At 39.6% G+C, this 21375-nt stretch overlaps 1 protein-coding gene across 2 annotated transcripts in view; it reads left to right on the top strand.

Moving 5' to 3' along the window:
- The window catches only part of SCAMP1 (secretory carrier membrane protein 1), an 82234-nt gene that overhangs the window by 11996 nt on the left and 48863 nt on the right, over positions 1-21375 (top strand). For both annotated transcript variants that reach the window (XM_027769962.1, XM_006143529.2), the window contains exon 2: positions 9959-10036. In XM_027769962.1, the coding sequence (XP_027625763.1) occupies positions 9959-10036 (78 nt within the window). The remainder of the gene's footprint in view (positions 1-9958; positions 10037-21375) is intronic.

The raw sequence follows: 21375 nt of genomic DNA, 5'->3' as shown, positions 1-21375 counted from the left end.
CTCGCCAGACAGACAGAGAGAGACAGAGACAGAAAGCGAGAAATCACCCACCAGGGGGGACGACCATGCCGCAATCCCTTCTCCTCCATTCCCCTCTGGGGATCTTGGGCACGCACGCACACGCGCCCAGCGTGCGTTTAAGCCACCGGGTCCGGGACTCAAACCGTGGTCGACTACATGGGAGTCCAGCGACATAGCCATTTCGCTAACTGCTGGTCCCAAGATGTTCATGTTTGTTTTAGGCTGATTTAGTTAGTATTTTGGTTTTATATGTGATGTAGTATGTTTCACTTGGCATCTTTAATAGTCATAGATTTTAGTGCTACTTATAGTTAAGTAGCATATTGTAAAAATGCAAATTAACATATTCCTTAAACTTAAAAGAAGTAATATGTGCTTTTTCTATTTCATTTTTAAAGCTTTTATGGAACTGTTTATTGTTGAATCCCAGGGGAACATAACCACCATTTGGAGTTGAGTTTGTATGAAAATGTTCTGTCGGGCCAGCAGGTGGAGTGGAGGTTAAGGTTCTGGATCCCACGTGATGAGCTTCTTGGTTTGAATCTTGGACCCAGCACCTTGAGAATTACACCAGGTGTGTGTGCTTGCGTGCCCCAGATTTGGAGAGGAGACTGGAAGAGAAGGGATTGCAGCGTGGCCACCCTCTCGGGGGGATGATCTCTCACTTTCTCTCTCTCTTTGATGAGTGCATGAACCCTCTAGCAAAAGCAAACAGAAAAGAAAAAGAAAATGTTCTATTCATAATTGTGGGCAAATATGTTTACCTGCTCACCCTGATGTTAGCGGGATTACAAGCAGCAGCAAATGAAATGTGCAGAGGATTGTCTTCTGCTAGCAGAGGGCAGTAGGTAAGAAGGTAGGTTGTGAATCGAGGCTGCTTAGGTTTGCTTCTTCACTTCCTAGCTAGGTGGTATCTTGGGCAAAATACTTATACTTTTCTGCCTTAGTATTTATTTATTTAACTTTTCTTATGGGACCAGCAGATGGCATAATGGTTATATCCCTGGACTTCACATAGTCAACCATGGTTCGAGTCCTGACCCAGCGGCTTAAAACGCATACCGGGCACATGTGCCTGTGTGCCCCAAATCTCAAGATAATGGAGGAGAAGGGATTTTTTTTTTTTAGAGATTTTTGCTCTAGGGCACGTGCACTCACCAGAGAGACAGACAGAGACAGAGAGACAGAAAGTGAGAAATCTACCTCCTCCTCCCCAGGGTAGGGGGATGGCCATGCTGCAGTTCCTTCTCCTTCATTCTCTTGGGATTTGGGACACACATACACATGTGCCTGATGTGAGATTTAAGCCACTGGGTTTGGGACTTGAACCATGGTCAGCTATGTGGGAGTCAAGTGATGTAACCGTTATGCCATCTGCTGGTCCTGGATTTCTTACTTTCTGTATTATTTAAGTTTCTAACAGTAATCATTAATTATTATTATTATTTTTTCTTTTTTGGGGGAGAGATTTTCACTATAGGGTGCATGTGCTCGCCAGAAAGACAGAGAGAGACAGAGAGATAGAAAGCAAGAAATCACCCCCAGGTGGGATGGCGACGCCGCAGTCCCTTCTCCTCCATTCTCTCGGGATCTTGGGCACACACGCACATGTGCCCAGCATGAGTTTAAGCCACCGGGTCCAGGACTTGAACCAGGGTCGACTACATGGGAGTCCAGCAACATAGCCATTACGCTAACTGCTGGTCCCAGTAACCATTAATTATCTAGAGGAAATTTTTACCAAATTATATTACAGCCATATATTATGTTTGTGTCCAAAGACTTCGTCCTCTAGAATCTAGAGTATAATAGATAAGGAAATTCTCATTTCTTCCGGGGGTAGGGGTGTCACATAATGCCCGTGTTAATGTGGACAAATAGTGCAACTTAAGGTGGTTTATTTACCTTCAGGTTTCAGTGTCTTTCAGATGCTTATGAGGTAAATCTGCTTGGGTATGATCACTTCAGTCAGTCTTCTTATTTACTATGAACTGATTTGGATCTGTGAAAAATCAGTTTGTGAATCTCTTTCAGGTTTGAATAAGACTTGTGATTTTTACCCTGAGTATTAATTTTTCAAAATTATGATTAATTGAATCATTCCTAGTGATTACTAAGCACTTAAGGTGATTCATGAAAGTTTGGCCTTAGAGTCTTTGCTGAATGGTTTTTATTGTTCCTCTCCCGTACCACCCAAGTGATTGGAGCATTTAGAAACCATTGTACTGTATCGGGTAAGTGAAATTCTTGGTCTTTGTTAAATTCATACAATTATAGTAACTGTGACAATTACAGAGTAGGGGCAAATTTTAACTGAGGGCTGGACCTCTCGGCTTAGGGCTTTTTTTTTTAGTTAATGAAGTTGCATAGTCTGCGTTTAATATTGATTGCATTTAGCCAGAGCTGTTGAAGAATATTTTAATTAAGTTTGTAAAGCAGCACAATGTTTACTTCCCTTTTTTCTTTTGAGGAAATATAGTTTAAGTATAATTTTTTAAAATGATATTTTCTTATAACAATCTAGTGGTTGGATTCAGATTTAGATATCATTTTTTTATACATCCAATCACAGCTTTTTTTTTTTTTTTGGAGAGGTTTTTTTGCTATAGGGCGCGTGCGCTCGTCAGACAGAGAGAGACAGAGAGACAGAAAGCAAGAAATCACCCCCAGGGGGGATGGTCACGCCGCAATCCCTTCTCCTCCGTTCTCCTCTCGGGATCTTGGGCACGCACACACACACAGTGTGAGTTTTAAGCCACCGGGTCCGTGATGCAACTGCGGTCGACTACGTGGGAGTCCAGCAACATAGCCATTACGCTAACTGCTGGTTCCCTCCAATGACAGCTTTTAAAATGAATTTTCCCAGCATGAATACACTGTGTATTAGTACAGGTAAAGATATTATCATACATGTTATCATCAACAGATAATTTTCCATTTTTGTTTTCCGTAAATATTTTGCTTTTTTCTTCCTTTTTTTAGAGAGAGATGTTTTTTTCCCTATAGGGCGTGTGTGCTTGCTGGAGAGTCAGAGAGACAGAAAGCAAGAAATCACCCCCTGGGGGCATGACCACACCGCAGTCCCTTCTCCTCTTTTCTCCTGTCAGGATTTTGGGCATGCACACACACATGCCCAGCGTGAGTTTTAAGCCACCAGGTCAGGACCTTGAACCGTGGTTGGACATGGGAGAGTCCAGCGACATAACCATTATGCCACCCGCTGGTCCCTGCTTCTTTTTTGGACCATGTCACTAATTACCTATGTGACTTTGAGCAAATTACTTAAAACATCTGTGAGCCAATAGTCCCAGCAGTGAAAGCAAGACTCTAAAGCTAAGTCATAGAACTTGTCTGAGGATTACAGGAGATAATTGAAGGATCTAATAGTGTGCTAATCTAGAAGAATTCTCTCTCCAAATCTATCTTTGCTTTATCTTTTTTTCATTCCCATAGGCTTTTTTTGATAGAATTATAAATATGCATTTTCTTCTCTCTATATTTTTAATGAATTCGAGTTATTGCTTTCTGGTATCTCATGTGAAGAAAGTGATGGTGAATGTGTGCTACTCTGTTTTATAAAAATGGACTGGGCCAGGTTCTGACACAGTGATAATGTAACTGGACTCGCATGGGAAAGGTCTTGGGTTCCCATCCCAGAACTTCTTTAGGTATGCCAGGTCAGCACGTGAGCCTGTAATTTGGACTGGCTAAGACTTGGGGCAGATTGTAGCTTGAAGATCCTGTCGCAGATATCTGTGTCTGTCTCTCTGTCTTTCTCTCTCTCACTGGGAAGGGCAGGGTGGTCCTCAGGATCCAATGCAGCCCTGGCAAGGTGGTTCAGGAGGGGCCAGGGGCCAGCCATGACTCTCAGATCCAAGTCAGGCTTTCGTACTCTGCCTCTAATTTCTGGCCATATGCATGATATTTAAATTAAACTCTGAAGAAAGTCTCTATTTGCTATTCGGAAGTTAATAAAATACAGAAACCTAATATTTTCTCTTTAGCAAGTAAATTATTAGGCACTACCGTATACTTACTGAGTGAGAAATCCAGGTACTTTCAGAGTGGGGCTCAGAAATTTAGATTTTTACAAGTCCTCCAGCCAATTCCAGTACACACTGAGGTTTGAGAACCATTGTCATAGAGGAAACCAAGGTATCAGACAAAAAATATTGCATTTTGATTATGTCAAAGAGGAAGTGCTTTTTTCCTGCCAAAGTTTTTGGATCATTAATAAGCAATTAACATGACCAGTGTCTTTTAGAAGGGATTGCGCATGGCCATTCCCCCAGGGAAAGTGATTTCTCACTTTCTCTCTTTCTGTTTCTCTCTGTCTCTCCAGTGAGTGCACATGCCCTATAGCAAAAAATCTTTCACAATAAACAGACAAACAAATTTCTATCTTAATTATATTTTTAATTTGATTTTAACTTTTAGCCTGAATTTAAACTTTTCTAGAATTTAGAAGGAAGCAGGTACATTTTACTTACTGTAATTGAAAGTAGAAAAACGGGAAGAACAATCTTTGGCAGTAAGTTATACCTTATTTATTTGTTTGATTGTTTTAAAGAATTTATGATGATTTAAAGACACTTGAGATAACTAGGTATTTGTATTTTTAAAATGAGATTTGGAACTTGTATTTCTGTGGTATGGAGAAAGTGACATTGAAGATGTGAATGTTGGCTAAGCAGAGTGCATCTTTTTTTGAAGGTTTTTATTTATTTATTTATTTATTTATTTATTTATTTTAGAGAGATTTTTGCTAAAGGGTGTGTGCACTCATAAGAGAGACAAAGAGAAACAGTGAGAGGAAAAGTGAGAAATCACCCCCCTCCCCCCTGCCCCTGGGGAAATGGCCATGCTGCAATCCCTTCTCCTTCATTTTCCTCCTGCGATTTTGGGCACACATGCGTGTACGCCTGGCATGAATCTCAAGCCACCAGGTCTGGGACCTACACCATGGTTGGCCATGTGGGAGTCCAGTGCCTTAACCACCATGTCACCTACTGGCCCTGAGAGTGCGTCCTTCTGACCCTACCTTCTGCCACCTTCTTTTTTTATTTTTCAACTAATTTTGTTCTATAATTATGAAAAAAAAATTTCATGATTCCAAAAAAAAGCTGTAAAACAAGATTCGTTTAGAGTAATTTACCTTTATAAGCCTGTCCTTTTCTTTATGCTTCTTTTCTTCCCTGTAGGTAATCATTTTGATTAGTTTTTCATTTACTTCATTTTTTAGAACATAAGGAAACATATGCACATTTATTTTTATCTTCTTTCTCCCATAAAAGATAACTTTTTATTTACACTATTCTGCACCTTACTTTTTTTCTCTCAGCCTATAGCATCGTATGTATCTCCTCATATCATTCTATAGATGCATGATTCTTGGCTGTGTGGCAATGATAGTCATTTAGGTGGCTTCCAATCTACCTGGGTCTTCTGAAAGTTTATGAAAAATGTGTACTATGAAAAAACTATGTGTGGATTTCAAAAAAAGTTTTGCACCAAAATAACGGTAACAAAATGTACCTTAATTTCACTTTTCCATGAACTTTTTGAAGTCCCCTTGTATTTATGTCCACACATATCGGGCCTCTGATAGCAGCCACTTTAACAAGTGAGTGCTTGCATGAGCTGGAGTCACAGTGAGATGGGTCTTCCATACCTCTATGAATAATGTTTTACCAGTATAGGCTTTAGAATAGATTGAGAAGTGAGTCTATGGGTTAAAGGGCAAATGCAGATATAATTTAGCTACAGAGTGCCAGCTTCCTCTCCACAGAGATTATAAACAATTTCTATTCCCATTAGGGGCGAAAAGGAATTCTGCTTCCTGATAGCTTTGTCAGTAAGGTATGTCAGACTTTGGATATTTTGATTATCTCATAGGTCAGAAATGATTTCATTGGCATAGGTCTTTTTTTTTTTTTTTGAGAGAGATTTTTGTTATAAGGCACTTGCGCTTGCTGTATAGACAGAGAGTTGAGAGACAGAGAGCGAGAAATCGCCCCTCAGGGAGGTTGGCCACACAGTCATCCCTTCTTTTCCATTCTCCTCTCAGGAATTTGGGTATACACGCACATGTGCCAGGCATGAGTTTTAAGCTGCCGGGTCCACTACGACTATGGAGTCAACTACAACTATGGAGTCCAATGATGTAACCATTATGCTATCTGCTGGTCCCCAGCATAGTTTTAATTAGCTTTTCTCTTATGAATGAGATTAAGCATCTTCCCATTTATGCTTTTTCAACTATCTTCATATTTGTGCTTGTTTTTTTTAGAAAGTGTTTGTTTCTTGGTTATTATTGCTGTTGCAACCTAAAAGGATTATTCTTTCAGTGTTTTCCCCTAGGGCGAATAATATGCACTTCCTTAAGCAACAGAATACCACCAGGCTTGTATGATTAACAAACAAACAAACAAGGAATAAATCTCTTCTTTATTCAAAGATGTCCCAGTCTAATTTGTGGGAGGAGAAAGGCTTCTTTGAAAATCATCATGGCTCAGTGAAATAGCCATAGCATGACTTGAGCAGGGCATGGTTCAGCCTTAAGTGTTGTGCTGGATGACAGAGGTTCCCTGCTACCTAGTGACAATTTAACTCTAGTTGGGAAGGGCAGGCTTCTTATGCCTAAATCAAATAACAAACTAAACGGAGCCAAGAAGAGTGTTCCTATGAATCGGTTCATTGGAATACTGACACAAGCAGAAAACAGGCAAATATCTAGTCAAATAAGTAAAAGGAAAGAAAAGAAGTCATCATAAGCATGAAGTGCTACAGATGCACTAAACTCTTGTGCGTCCGTGGGAGACATCTTTAAATGTCTGGGAGCCTAGTCCCTTTCAAGATGCCACTCAAATGGGCCCAGAATGCCTTTAAGTCATCAGTCATGCAGTCCAGGGACTGTCCACTCAGACAGGGCCTCTGGAAGCAGCTGCTTAACAAGTGAATGTTATGAAAAGTGGAGCCACAGTGAAGTGTGTCTCAAGTAACAGTTCAAAGGTACTTATAGTCCCCAAAGACGTTATCTTAATTTCCAGATGTCAGGCTGGAGGAGAAAGGTCATGGAGCCTACTAGCTCATTAGCATATTGATTCATATCAGAAAGATCAGCTATCAGTTACAGCAGATATTAAGACAGAAATTCGTACTTTCAAAATGGAGTTAATATTCAAAATAGAGTTCATGTTAGCAAAACACCATCATGAATAAAATGTAAGCTTTCATAGATTCAATGAGAAGTCTTACCATGACAAAATACACACCATAACAATATGCAATGTTTGAACTGAGACTTTAAGGAGGATTGCTAGGCTTACTCTTCTTGGGCGAGGCTGGATGATCAGAAAGCTTGTATTTCTCTCTCCTTTTTGTGTCTCATTTTTATGTACTTTATCTTTGAAGAGTCTCTAAAAATATGAAGTGGATTAGGGTCAGAGGAAAAGGGTTGGAGAAGGGAAATGAGAAGATTAGTTTTGCATCTTTGAAAGGTAACTGATGATTGCTGAGAAAGACAGCCTGAAGAAGGTTCACTGTAGACTAGACAGTGTTCTCCAGATTAACAGACGCAGCGTCACCTAGGACCTGGTGAAAAATACAGATTTCAGATCCGCTGAGTCAGAAGCGATGAGAATTGGGTACACCAATCTGGGTCTCGTTTGTTTCCAGTGCACACTAAAGTTCGAGATTAGAACTGTGAAGGTCAAGTAGGCCGTATCTCAGTTTGCAAGATGTGTTTCATGTGAATTGTGTAGTAGAGCTTGTTGAAATGTTCACTGTGTCTGTGTTTTACATCCACAATCAAGAGAACTAGACTAAACATCAAGAATTTTGTGATTTTGTTATTTTTATCAAAACTCAATATTAAAAGATCTAAGGGGCTGATGGGTGGCATGATGGTTAAGGGTGCTGGACTCATGTGGTCGACCATGGTTCTAGCCGCAGAGCTGGTGGCTTACTTTCTCACTTTATCCTTCTCTCTCTCTCTCTCTCTCTCGTCAAATTAAAATAAGGAAATAAATAAACATAGCTAAGTAAAATAATTATTTAAATAAAAAAGATTTGAAAAATTGGGATAGTGTGGTGATATACTTGAAAAAGGGAAGACAATGTGGGATCATGTGGAAAAGTAAACTACAGATCAGTAGTTTATTTGAGTAGAGTAAAACAAGTAAGAGCTATTTAATCGTGAATGCTCTAGATTTTGGCTGCATATGACATTGATTTGTAATGTGGTACTTAAACCTGCAGTAGGGGAAACCAGAGATGGTGTTAGGGACCAGCAATTGGCATAATGGCTATATCGCTGGACTCCCATGTAGTCAACCATGATTTGAGTCCTGGACCTGGTGGCTTAAACTCACACCTGGTGCGTTTGTGTGTGTGCCCAAGATCCCGAGAGGAGAATGGAGGAGAAGGGATTGTGGTGTAGCCATTCCCCTGGGGGATGATTTCTTGCTTTCTGTTTCTTTGTCTTTCTGGCAAGCGCACGTGCCCTATACCAAAAACCTCTCCAAAAAAAAAAAAAAAAAAAATGGGAGAGGGGAAGAATAGCTGGTGGTGTTGTGGTTAAGGGATTGATCCCACATGGAGGATTGTTCTGTTTGAGGCCTGGACCTGGCAGCTTGAAAAATATACCCTGGTGTGTGTGTGTGTGTGTGTGCGCGCGCGTGTGCATGTGTGCATGCCCAATGAGAGGATAATGGAATAAAAGGGGTTGTAGCATGGCCATCCCCTCTGGAGGGGGATTTCTTACTTTCCCCTTCTTTCTCTCTGTCTCTCTCTGGTAAGTATATTTGCCCTATAGCAAAAACTTAAAAATAAAAGGCAGGGGGCCCGGGAGAGGGAAGAGGGAGACATAGATTCTTTGTGGAGCCCAAGGGAAGGAATGGTAGATTTACTCAAGATTTGTTAAGATGCAGGATCAACAGTTGGCGTAATGGCTTTCTGTCAGTGGGCTTCCATGTAGTCCACCACAGTTCAAGTCCCAGACCCGGTTGCCTAAACTCATGTCGGCCGCGTGTGCGTGTGTGCCCAAGATCCCGAGAGGAGAATGGAGGAGAAGTGATTGCGGCATGGCCATCCCCCCTGGGGGGGTGATTTCTTGCTTTCTGGCTCTCTGTCTCTCTCTGTCTTTCTGAGGAGCACATGCACCCTATAGCAAAAATCTCTCTAAAACAAAACAAAACAAAACAAAAGATTTGTTAAGATGCTTGGGCCCGCAGGTGTCATGGTGGTTAAGGTGCTAGACTCCCACATGGCTGACCATGGTTTGAGTCCCAGACCTGGCACCTTGCTTCCTCACTTTCCTGCTCTATCTCTCTCTCTATTTTCAGTAAGTGCACATGCCCTATAGCAAATTAAAAAACAATGATAACAATAAATAAAATTAATTCTTTAAAAAATGATGCTCTTGGGCAGTCAGTTAATACAGATATTTAAAAATACTATTTTATTTATTTAATAATAAATATTATTTGTCTTATTTTATTTTAGTTTTCTGTAGGGCATGTGCACTCACCAGAGAGAGATGAGAGACAGAGACAGAGAGCGAAAGCAAGAAAGCAAGTCTCCAGGTCCAGGACTCAAACCATGGTCAGCCATGTGGAGTCCAGCACCATAACACCACACCACCTGCTGGCCCCCATACAGCTATTAAGAGGTGGTCTACTTTTGCTCTTTATATGATAAGTAGCAGCTAATATGCATTCAATCCAGATTTTTTTTTTCCCTTTGAGGTTGTGAAGGTTGTGGGTTTAGTTTCACCCTTGTTGAAAGAAAACTGAGTAAATCTGGTAATCTTGCTTTACTTTCCTCCGTTAGCTTTCACCCCTACGTTAGCTTTCCTGGGTGACCAAAAGTCATGTAAATACCAAAATTGCATCGTAAAGGATAAGTAACCTTTTTTCTTCTTTGGGTTTTATTCTAGGATCCATCAGTTACACAGGTGACAAGAAATGTTCCACCCGGACTTGATGAATATAATCCATTCTCGGATTCTAGAACAGTAAGATTATTCTTAGTTCGACTACTTCGCATATTTAAATTGAAATTAAATAGGAATTATATTTTGGTTAGATTATCTTTTTTAGTTAATTGGTTAAACTTACATAAAACAATTTAGAATTAGCACGTTAGGATTTTGTTTTAACTTAAAGAGTATCAGTAGTAATTGAAAATTACCACAATGATGTTAGTGAAATAAGTTTTCTTTTATGTTCTATAAGCTAAATTGCTAATGATCCTTCCAATAGGTAAACCTTTCTGCAATAATCAAAATTCTAGGACTTAGGGAAGTGCTTCTTGGGTATACATATTGACTCCATGGTAATGTTAAATCATTCTTACAGTGGCAATTACATAAGATACTATACTATGAATGTGTGTATGATTGTCATTTGAATTAGTTTATTCTGAATAGTACCAGCTTTCTTCTTTATAGGCTAGAACCTCTAGAAATTTAGTGTCTAGAAAAGCATATTGTTCTTCTAAAAATTTAGTCTTGATTTATGAAATGTAGGGGTATAAAGAAAGTCCTTGTGGAGCAGTTGGTTTGCTACCCTGATGTATTTTAGAAGCACCTGGGGAACTTTACTACACCACCCATTAGGGCCCTACTCTCTTACAGTTATGGCATTTTTTTTTTTGTAGTTTTTAAAGCTCTTGATGATTTTATTATGAGATTTTAGAATCATTAAGGTGGATTCTGTTGAGATTCCCCACCCCCCAGGTTTTTCTGGCAACTAATTTTGTCTCTTGTATTTAAGTCTTTAGCTTAGACTTCAGGAGGGCTTAAACTCAAGAGGTCCTTAGTTTTAAACATTGTTGGTTCTTAAAATGCTAGTTACCCTCTGAGAGATACTGAAGTTTCTTCATTTTATGATTGGATTTACATACAATATATTGATCCTTAATTGGTGATCACCCCTCCCTGATAAATGTTTTCTGTAGTCTATAAAAAATTCTGAAAAATTAAATTTTTGCTTAAAAATTTTCAAGGTGTGTCATATTAACTCTTTAGTTTTAAAAATGATTTTGACAAAGTTGTGATAGTAAGGAACAAATATTTGGTCTTTTTCCTCAGTACCTGGCACACAGGTCTTAAAACCCTTGGGATTTTCAGAATGATAAGTCTTTTGTATGCTAATGAGGTGACTGGTATGTGCAGGCCCCTAGACAGAATGGCTGTAGAAAGAGTGCTAGTCACCAGAACTTGATTAAAGGGCTAGAACTTTCAGTCCCATCTCTGAGGAAGAGAGAGACTAAAGACTGAGTTGATCAGTGGCCAGTGATTATTAATAAACTATGCTTATGTAATGAAACCTCCATAAAACTCCCTGGATGACAGAGTTCATAGGGCTTTGGTTGGTGACACATCGAGTTGCTGGAGGAGAGTGGGACATCAGGAAAGCACCTGGTAGCTCTTTGCCTCCCCCTCATTCACACTTTGCCTCATGCATTCCTCCATTTGGCTGTTCCTCAGTTGTATTCTTCATCATAAATTGATATTACCAGGAAAACTGTTTTCTTCAGTTCTTCGAGCCATTCTAGAAAGTTTGTCAAATCTGAGGACGAGGTGGTCCTGAAAACTCCTGACTTACCGCCCTTGGTCAGAAGTACAAGTGGCAGACTGGAATTTGTAACTGGTCTCTGAAGTGGGAGCTGTCTTACCCTGCTCTCTTAACCTGTGAGATCTGTGCTAGTTTGGGTAGGTGGTGTCAGAACTGAATTGTAGGACATTGAGTTGGTGTTCAAGTTCTTGGAGAATTGTTTGCTGTAGGAAAAAAATCCCCCACACATTTTGTGTCAGAAGTATTGTGTGTGGGGGGGGGGAAGTCCCAAAGTTAAAAGCATTAACATCAGAATGTATTTTTTTTTTTTTTTTGGAGAGATTTTTTCCTATAGGGTGCATGGGCTCGCCAGCAAGGCAAAGAGAGAGAGACAGAAACGAGAAATCATCCCTCAGTGGAGATGGCCATGCTGCAATCCCCTCTTCTCCATTTTTCTCTCGGGATCTTTCTTGGGCGTGCACGCACACACGCCTGCTGTGAGTTTAAGCCAATGGGTCTGGGACTCGAACTGTGGTCAACTACATGGGAGGCCAGCAACATAGCCATTATGCCAACTGTTGGTCCCAATATCAGAATGATCTTTTAAATTTCAAAGCCCTCATTTGTTTATGTGTAGCAGCTGCATCCCAGACTGGGATCTATAAAATGCTCATTGAACATGTGAATTACAAGTTGCACCTCACGAAAGGATCAGTAATTTGGCCAGTTTGGGTATGTACAAATGGTGGTTTCATTTGGTTCCACCTTATAGTAAATAAGTGCTATGAATGTGAGAGAGTGATTTTTGGTAGTACTTGTTGACAGGGAGAAAAGATCAGAGTACTGTACTCCAGTATATATGTAAGTTTCTGGGGAGTGGAAATGGGAATAAAACTGTTTAAAGTTTGCTGATAAAGAATGACAAGATTTTCATATTATCTTTCAGAAAACTTCACTAGCAAGAAATATGTTTATCCTTTTTATGGTAGCAACTTTAGATTTCTCTTAGTAGTAGTAGTGGTCTTTGTCAAGTTGTCTAGTGTGTACCATGTGCTTTATCTATGTTATGTTGTTGAATCTTCTTAACAACATTCAGTACGGGTTTTTTTAATTTCTGTCTTGCTGATAAAGCATCTGAGACGCAGCTATTCTAGCTAGTAAGTGGCCGAGCTGGTTTATCTGTTTTCTGTGAAGTTGCCTTTTCCATTTTACTAGTGCTGTCTTTAGAGAGCTCTTCTATTTCTACTTAGAAATAGAAAATATAGTCCTGATTTTTGAAAAATTTCTCACCTAATTGGGATTTTGAAAATTATACATGTACAAAGAAGATATCTTCAAGACAAGTAAAATATACAAATTTATATTGTATTGAGCCTTCACAGTCACAGAAAGGTTTTTCTGAGAGTAGTTCTCTTTTATTTATTTCATGAGTGAGGCAGAAACAAAGATGGGGTGGGAGGGAGATAAAGAGGGATAGGAGAGAGACAGACAGACAGACAGACAGACAATCGCTCTCAACAAAGTCTCGTGCTGAGATCTAGCCCCCCTTCCCTCCCAGCCAGCCAGGATCAGGGCACACCTGCCTGTTATGTACAGGTTGACCTGAAGACCAAACCAAGATCCTCCACATGGCTTCAGCGTCACATGTGCAGCATGTGACCACTGCATCCTCAAGCCTGCCCAAGTAGCCCTGAGTAGTTAGTTAGGCAATAAGGAGAAGCCAATTTACAATGAAACCACTTCTCTTAGATTTGACATGTTTCAGAATGAGGAAAGTTATTATTACAAGATTACCTGGTACATTTTTTTCCTTGTACGCTTTAAGTGATGAAAGACAGTTTAAAGAACAAAAAGAAATAAAACATTCATTTTTTCCTATATGGTATGATCTCAGAAGTTTGTCTTTTTTTCATGACCATGACTTATCTTCTAAAGCAAATTAGATGTATTTGGATCATTGATTTAAGTGCTATATTAAAGCTCAGTCCAAAGACTGTTTTAGTTGATTGGTGGCATATTTGTTTTAGAAAAATATTTATGAAAATGAAGCTTCTGGACTATTACATAAGGGTGTGGTGAGCTACTTGAATTTAAAAGGGGAGATCATCTGGCATTGTCTGGGAGTGTAACCTTGCTAAGATTTAGAAAGTTCCTGCCCTGAAATTGTTGTTTAAAAAAAAAGTTTCCTTTTATACTTAATTTTCTATTTGGGATGAAATTTTAAGGTATTTATGAGGGCTCTGAGTGAAAATCTTGAATATTGTACTTTATGTATGAATTCACTCTATTGTAAATTCAGAGAGAGGTTTGTCACATGATACCTGAGATGGGCTGACTCACTCTATGTCTGCAGGGCACTTGAAATGTGCTGGTCTGAATCAAGATTTGCTATGACAATGGAGAGCAGTTTTGAATTATGAAATCTAACTTTTTTGTTTAAATTCAAAATTGATTTTCCTGTTGTGTGATAGTGGTGAGGTCTACCTGCCTGCCCTCTACAATCTAATACATAAACTGTCACTAGTAGGAGAATTATCCCATCCTTGAGAACTACTCTCTATTTATGGAAAATGTTTTGTTTCTTTTTTTTTTAAGTAGATAATAGTTTAAAATACCTATTGCCTAGTTTGAGTCTCACTGGTTTAGCCACTGGAGATGGCATTCATGGCTTTGGATAAGTTCTTCTGGTGGTATTAACAAACAGGGATAGACACTGTGTTTGTGGGCACTGGATTTATGCAGAGCTGCCGGTGTACATCCTTAGGGACATTTCTCGGGGCCTAGTTTATTGTTATGTTCTTTTCTTCAGAGATAGTTGCCTAGTTCCTTTTCTATTCTGATAGTTGCTCCTATGTATGAATTTTCTCATACCTTCTGGCAGAAAGAACCATGAAAAGAAAATTCCACCCATTGACAGTGAGGGGACATGCCCAGGTGGTCATCTTTGACCTAAGGGACATAGATAATTAGTTTATATAAGAAAGAACTGCCTCTAACATAATTTAGGACATAAAGACCTGAATTTTAACATAGGCTCTGCCCTACCACTAATTAACTTTTAGCTTTAGGCAAGCTGTCTAATCTCTTTGGACATTATTATTATTATTTTTTAAGTTTATCTCTTTGACAGAGTGTTCAAAAAGTTCATGGGAAATGTGTACTATGAGTAAACCATGGATTTTAGCTTTTTCACACAAAAATTATAAAATACCTTAAGTCCATTTTTCCATGAATTTTTTGAAGTACTTGTGTACTTCTTTCATGAGAGACAAAGAAAGAGGCAGGGAGGGAGGAGAGCACTCTTGATGGGGTCTCATCCCCTCCCGATACCCCACCAGCTTTTCTAGCCAGCCACAACCATGGGGTGCTTGTGCCAGCTGCCCCGGTTGATCTGAGACCTGAACACTGCCTCTCCTCAGGTTTTCCTTATGGCTTCCTTTACCCTAAGGCTGGGCCCATATTTTTGTTGTTGTTGGTTTTTTAAATTTGCTAAAGGGTGCTTGTACTAGTGGAATAGAGACAAACAGAGAAAGTGAGAAAGCGCACCCACGGCCACACTGCAATCCCCTCCTCCATTTTTCCTTTGGGGATTTTGAGCACATACGCACATGCACCCAGTATGTTTCCCAAGCTGTGGGTCTAGACGTGAGCCATCCAGTGACTGTTTGCAATCCAGCCACCTTAACCACCATGCCACTGACTGGCCCTTCCTTTTTTTCTTTTTTAATGTGTTAGAATAGAAGCAGAAAAGAAACTATTCTCTCTCTCTCTTTTTAAGAATTATTTTGTTTAACTTTATTATTTACGTATTTATTTTAATTTGATAAGAGAGAGACTGAGCAAGTGAGTGAGAAAGAGAGAGAGAGAGAGAGAGAGAGAGAGAGAGAAAGTGAAAAAGGAAGCCACCAGGTCCAGGACTCGACTTGTAGTCTGCAATGTGGGAGTCCAGTGCCCTTAACTACCATGCCACTGTTGGCTCCGAAACTATTCTCTTTTTGAAAATGAAAGATAAATCTTTTAGCTTCATGGACTGACTGTATAGTTGTACACAGTAGCTTACCTGTTTTGAAGACTGTGGAAGCGTTCTCTGCGCTTGAATTTTCTCTTCTTGTGCAGTTTTCTTTTACCCCCCTACCCCCGCCCCGTTTCCTTTCCTGTCAGCCTCTCACAGTTTTCTTGGAACTCATTATGTATCTGTTCCAGAATCAATCTTTTTTCCCAGTCTTATTTAATATACTGTTTCCTTCTACCCTCCTAGTGTCATTGGCTAGAAATACCTGAATCCTGTTAGACTCAGGCAGTTCCTTTTGTTACATCTAATCAGTTGCCACATCCTGTCACTTATACCTCTGGGACAGATTACTTGCCTGTTCTTTTCATTCCTGTTAAAATGTCCTAATTCAGGCATTTCGTGTAAAAGAATACAGTGGCCCATCTGTTTACTTGCGTCTAATGGTCACTCTTCTTCAAACCATTTTTTTACACTGTGACTGGAGTTATGTTTCTCAAGTGGATGTCAGATCAGGTCATCTGCCTTCCTTAGAAATGACTGTGCATTGCTTACTTTGTAGTTTGCCATATGGGGCTGACTATGGTTCGACCTTGGTCTTTCTTTCAATTTTAGTTTAGTGTAGTTTTTTTTGTTGTTGTTGTTTTTGTTTTTTTAATAGATTGTTTTTTAGAGCAGTTTTAGGCTTATAGAAAAATTGAGCAGAAAGGACAGAGTCCCAAGTTACTCTCTCCTGACTGTCTTTCGTATCTTACCCTCTAAGTGTGCCATTTACTCCAGCCAGAGTCATCTCATGCATCCCCAACCCCACTGAGACGATCTCTGTTAGGTTTTCTATTGGTCATTGCATGGGGTCAAGAGATGCTGTGTGTGTCTTGATGCTTGGCTTCCCTTATCCTTAACCCTGCCAGTGGGTCAGGATGAACCTTTCACGCTGGGTGCGTTCATTTTCTATTGCTGTGTAATAAATTACCACCAACTTAGAGGCTTGACACAGTACATTTTATTTCAGTTTCCGTAGGTAAGGAATCCAGGCACATCATACCAGGGTCCTTTGTACAGGACCTCACAAGGCTGTGATCGGTGTTGTATGGACTATATTCTCATCTAGCGGTTTGATTAAAGAAGGATCTGTTTCCAAGTTCATTCACATTGTTAGAAACATTAATAGCCTTGTGGTTGTTTAGCTTTTTGTTGGCTAACAGCGGAAGGCCACCCTCAAATCATAGATGCTGTCCACAGTTCTCTGAGACTATGTAGTTTCTTGCCATGTGGGGCTTCTCCAACATGGCCACTTATTTTGACAAATCTTCAGAGTCTTTTACTCCAGTCTACTAAGATAGAGTCTTGTATAATATAACCTAGTCAGGGGAGCTACATTCTGTCAGTTTTACTGTATTCTGTTGGTTAATGGCATGTTACAGGTCCCGTATGCACTCAAGGGGAGGGTATTATCACAATGAAGTGAACACCAGGAGGAATCATTAGAGTTCGCATGCCTCACTGTGAAGAAAATGGTGTATTAGGCCTTAGTGTGTTTCTCCATATCTCTTCACCCCTATGTGCTTGTAGTTTTATGTCAGAATGCATACAACAGAAGGAGAGAAAGCACCCCACAACAGGGCCTGGTCATGCTGCAATTCTTTTCCCTCCATTTTTCCATCCTGTCAGGATCCTGGGCATGTGTGCCTATCATGTTTTCCAAGCCAGGGCTGGTACTCAAATCGTGGTCAATCATGTGGGATCTGGCACCCTCTGCACAGCACTTAACATGGCTGCTCTACAGGGCTGGCCCAACTTCACTCCTTTTTAAAAGGTTCAGAGTGGAGCCCCACAATACCTACTTCTTCTTTCTCTAAGCACTTCCTGTTCTAAGCTTATCAGGACTAATATAATAATCTTGATTTCCGTTCACGTCAGTCTCTATAAGAAGCTGAGACTCCCAGATACTTCTCATCTCCTGGTTTTAAATTTTCATAATACTATGCACATTCCTTATTCTGTCCCCTTCTATTTTTTCCTTGATCCCTGAAACTTTCCATTGTACCTGTTGAAAGTCATGGTTTATCTTCATAAAAATCCCCTATATACTTATCATCTTTGAATGTTTTATCTTTTGTTCTACATAAGCTGGCCCTTCTTCAAGCTACTGGGTAATTCATGAAAAATAAAAGTTTATTGCTCACTGTTCTGGAGGGTGGGACGTCTGAGATCAAGGCATTTGATATCTGTTGAGGGCCTATTTCATAGATGGCTATATCACAAGATGGAAAAGGCAAATCCGCTGTCTCGGGCCTCCATTATAGGGGTACCAATATCATTTATGAGGGCTTTGCTCTCATAACCTAATCACCTCCCTAAAGCCCCACCTCTTCATAAAATCATACTAGCAATTAGGTTTCAACATGTAAATTTGGGATACAAATATTCAATCTTTTCAAAAACTAGGTGCTTTTTCTCTTACAGTTCTTAGATAACGAGGCATAAAATTAGGTAGATATATTCTCTTAGTTTTTTATTACTGTTTCTAGGCATTCTTATTCCTTCCTACCTAAAAAAATCCCAACCTTTCAATCTCTTATCAATGGATTTTCATTAGGCACCATCATTTTGATGTGTCTATCATCTGTTGATTCTTGAATTTACTAATCCCTTTTTATTTAAAAAAAAATCTTAGTTTTAGTTCTGGGCTCATCATCATTCTTTCTAGCACTATTTTTATTTAAAATTCTTGGTGTTGCTCTTTCCAACTTACTACCTCGCAGTTCCTTGACCTCTTTAATTCACTTTTGCCTTCCATGTTACCTGAAGCTACTCACTCCTATGCTCATATGCTGCACTTTGTTAGGACAGTTACTAACTCCTCCACAGTCATAATTTCATGTATTTCTGACCACTACTTTCTATCTTTTCAGTCATTGCCCTAACTTTCCTTCTCTTTCTTTTTAAAAATTTCTTCTAAAGAATTATTTTTTACTTAATTTTGTTCATTGTCATGATTTTATTTATTTATTTAAGGTTGACCTGAGAGAGAGAGAAGGAAAATGAGAAAGCAAGCTACCAGGTCTAGGACTCAAACTGCGGTCAACTCTGTGGGAGTCCAGCTGCCTTAACTACCACGCCACCTGCCGGCCCTAGCTTTTTAATTTCAGCACATGTCTGAGTTACTTCAGTGCATCTAGTTTGTTAATCCTACTCTCTGTTCATTATTCACCTCTTGTTCTCCTCTTTCAGCTAAAATTGTGCATTTAGTCATTGGAATCACCGCCTTGCATGCATCCTCCACTCCCTTGCCTTCCCCTTTCTCGCTTACTTTGATAAACTCCCTTGGCTAAAACTCAAACAATTTTGTTTAATCCAAGTCTTTATCCCTACCCTTGCAGCTAATCAGATTGAAGGAGCACATACAACCATGCTGAACAGTCTCACTTTCAGCTCACGATCACCTTTACTATCTTAGTCCATTTATTTCCTTACTTTCCTCCTCCTCCCTTCTCATGTTCAAAAATCTCTTCTCCATGCTCACTCTCAGTTGATGGCCTGACTTCCTGCTTCTCTGACAAAACCGAAGCAGTCATCAGAGAATATGCACAGCCCTCTGCCACCACATACACCTGCCTGCCAGCATCTGTCCCCAAATGCTCTGCTCTTTTGCTCTGTGCTTTGACGCCAGTCCCTCTGGGTACTCTAGATCCTGTCCACTCTCACCTAAAGAGCTTTGCTGAACTGTTACTTGTCTACATCATCAGTTTTTTCTCCTTTCTCCGGGATCATTATTTATTATTTTGATTATATGAAATAAAAAAAAAGTTATTTCTTGCATCTTCAGAAAAAATCATAAAAAATTTATTCATGTTAACAGAATTATTGCAGTTATTGAGATATAATTAATATGTGATAAATCCATTTAAAGTGTTGAATGCAAACATTTTAGCATAATCATAGAATCATGCAGCCATCACTTTTTTTTTCATTTCTTTCTTTCTTTCTTTTTAAGGTTTTTGCTCTAGGGCACATGTGCTCACCAGAGAGAAACAGAGAGAGGCAGGGAGAAGGAAAGTGAGAAATCATGACCCAATAGGGATGACCATGCCTCAATCCCTTCTTCTCCATTCTCCTCTTGAGATTTTGGATACACACACACGCACACACACACACGCACACACATGCCTGGTGTGATTTTCAGGCCACCAGGTCTGGGACTCAAAGCATTGTTGGTCATGTGGCAGACCAGTGCCTTAACCACTGTGCCACCTACAGGCCCCTTGTCTTTTTCTTTTATTTAGTATTTCTTTATTTTATAATTTCTTATTTATATTTGTTATACATATTTGTGAAGTACAATGGTTTTTCAAAGCATGCATGCAATATGTGATAATCAAATTATGCATATTACTGTATCAACATCTTTAATAAAGAACATTATGTTGTGTACATTTGATTTTCATTCTACTAATTATACCTCTATCTCTATAATCTATATATAACACAGATTGGCAATACCCCTCCTTTTTTCTTTTTTTTTTAGCTCTGTTTTGGTATGTTGTTTCATAATCCATTTTTTCTTATTTATATGCATTCTTGTCTGGTAAACATTTTTTCCTGAGTTCCTTCTCCCAACTACCCCTCATTCCTCATGTAGTCTCTGGTATCTACAGTTGCCCTCTCTACGTCTATGTCTTTAAATCTTTCAATTTCTGTCACAAAGTGTAGACAGTTGATGTAGGTTAAATGGGGCCATACCATCTGGTTTATTTCACTTAGCATTAAATCTTCTAGATTTGCCCACTTAATATCAAATGATAGGATCTTGTTGTTCTATATTGCTGAATAGTATTCCATTATGTGTATGTGCCATATTTTCTTAATCCAGTCACCAGTTCAATACTTAGGTTGATTCTTTGTCTTAGTTGTTGTGAATAATGCTGTGGTAAACATGCATGTGCAATTGTCTCTCTGACAGAGTTATTTCCTGTACTTTGAGTAAATATCCAGGGATGGTATAATGGATCACTAGGTTATGTGGTAGTTCTTTTTGTAAGTTTTTCAGAAGTTGCTGTCATTTTGCACAGTGGACATACTAGTTTACATTCCCACCAGCAGTGCATGAGGGTTCCCTTTTTTTCCAAAATTTTACAAACACTTGTTATTCTTTGCTTTTCTTTTTTCCCTGCGAGGGATTTTTTGCTACAGGATGTGTGCACTTGCTGGAGAGACAGAGAGAGACAGAAAGCAAGAAATCAGCCCCCAGGGAGGAATGGCCACATCGCAATCCCTTCTCCTCCATTCTTCTCTTGGGATCTTGAGCACACATACACATGCACCCAGTGTGAGTTTTAAGTCACCAGGTCTGGGACTCAAACCACAGTCAACTATGTGGGAATCCAGCGATGTAACCATGCACCATCTGCTGGTACTGTTCTTTGCTTTTTTGATCCTAGACATTCTGACTAGGGTTAGGTGATACCTGCTTGTGGTTTTGATTTGCATTTCCCTTATGATACGAGACATTGAACAGTTTTTCATATGCTTTTGGCCATCTGTATGTCTTCCTTTGAGAATTGTTTGTTCAAATTATTTACCCATATTTAAATTGGATTATTTGTTTTTCTTGGGGATGAGCTTCTTGAGTTCCCTATATATTCTGTTTTTTGGGGGGAGATTTTCACTATATGGCTCATGCACTCGCTGGAGAGACAGAGAGATAGAAAGCAAGAAATAACCCCCCTGGAGGGGCGATGGCCATACCTCAAACCCTTCTCCATTCTCCTCCTGGGGCTATGGGTA

Source organism: Tupaia chinensis, unplaced genomic scaffold, assembly GCF_000334495.1.
Source record: "Tupaia chinensis unplaced genomic scaffold, TupChi_1.0 Scaffold000099_1, whole genome shotgun sequence".
Classification (NCBI taxonomy): domain Eukaryota; kingdom Metazoa; phylum Chordata; class Mammalia; order Scandentia; family Tupaiidae; genus Tupaia; species Tupaia belangeri.
Note: the sequence above shows the minus strand (reverse complement) of the source record. Positions and strands in the feature narration are given on the sequence as shown.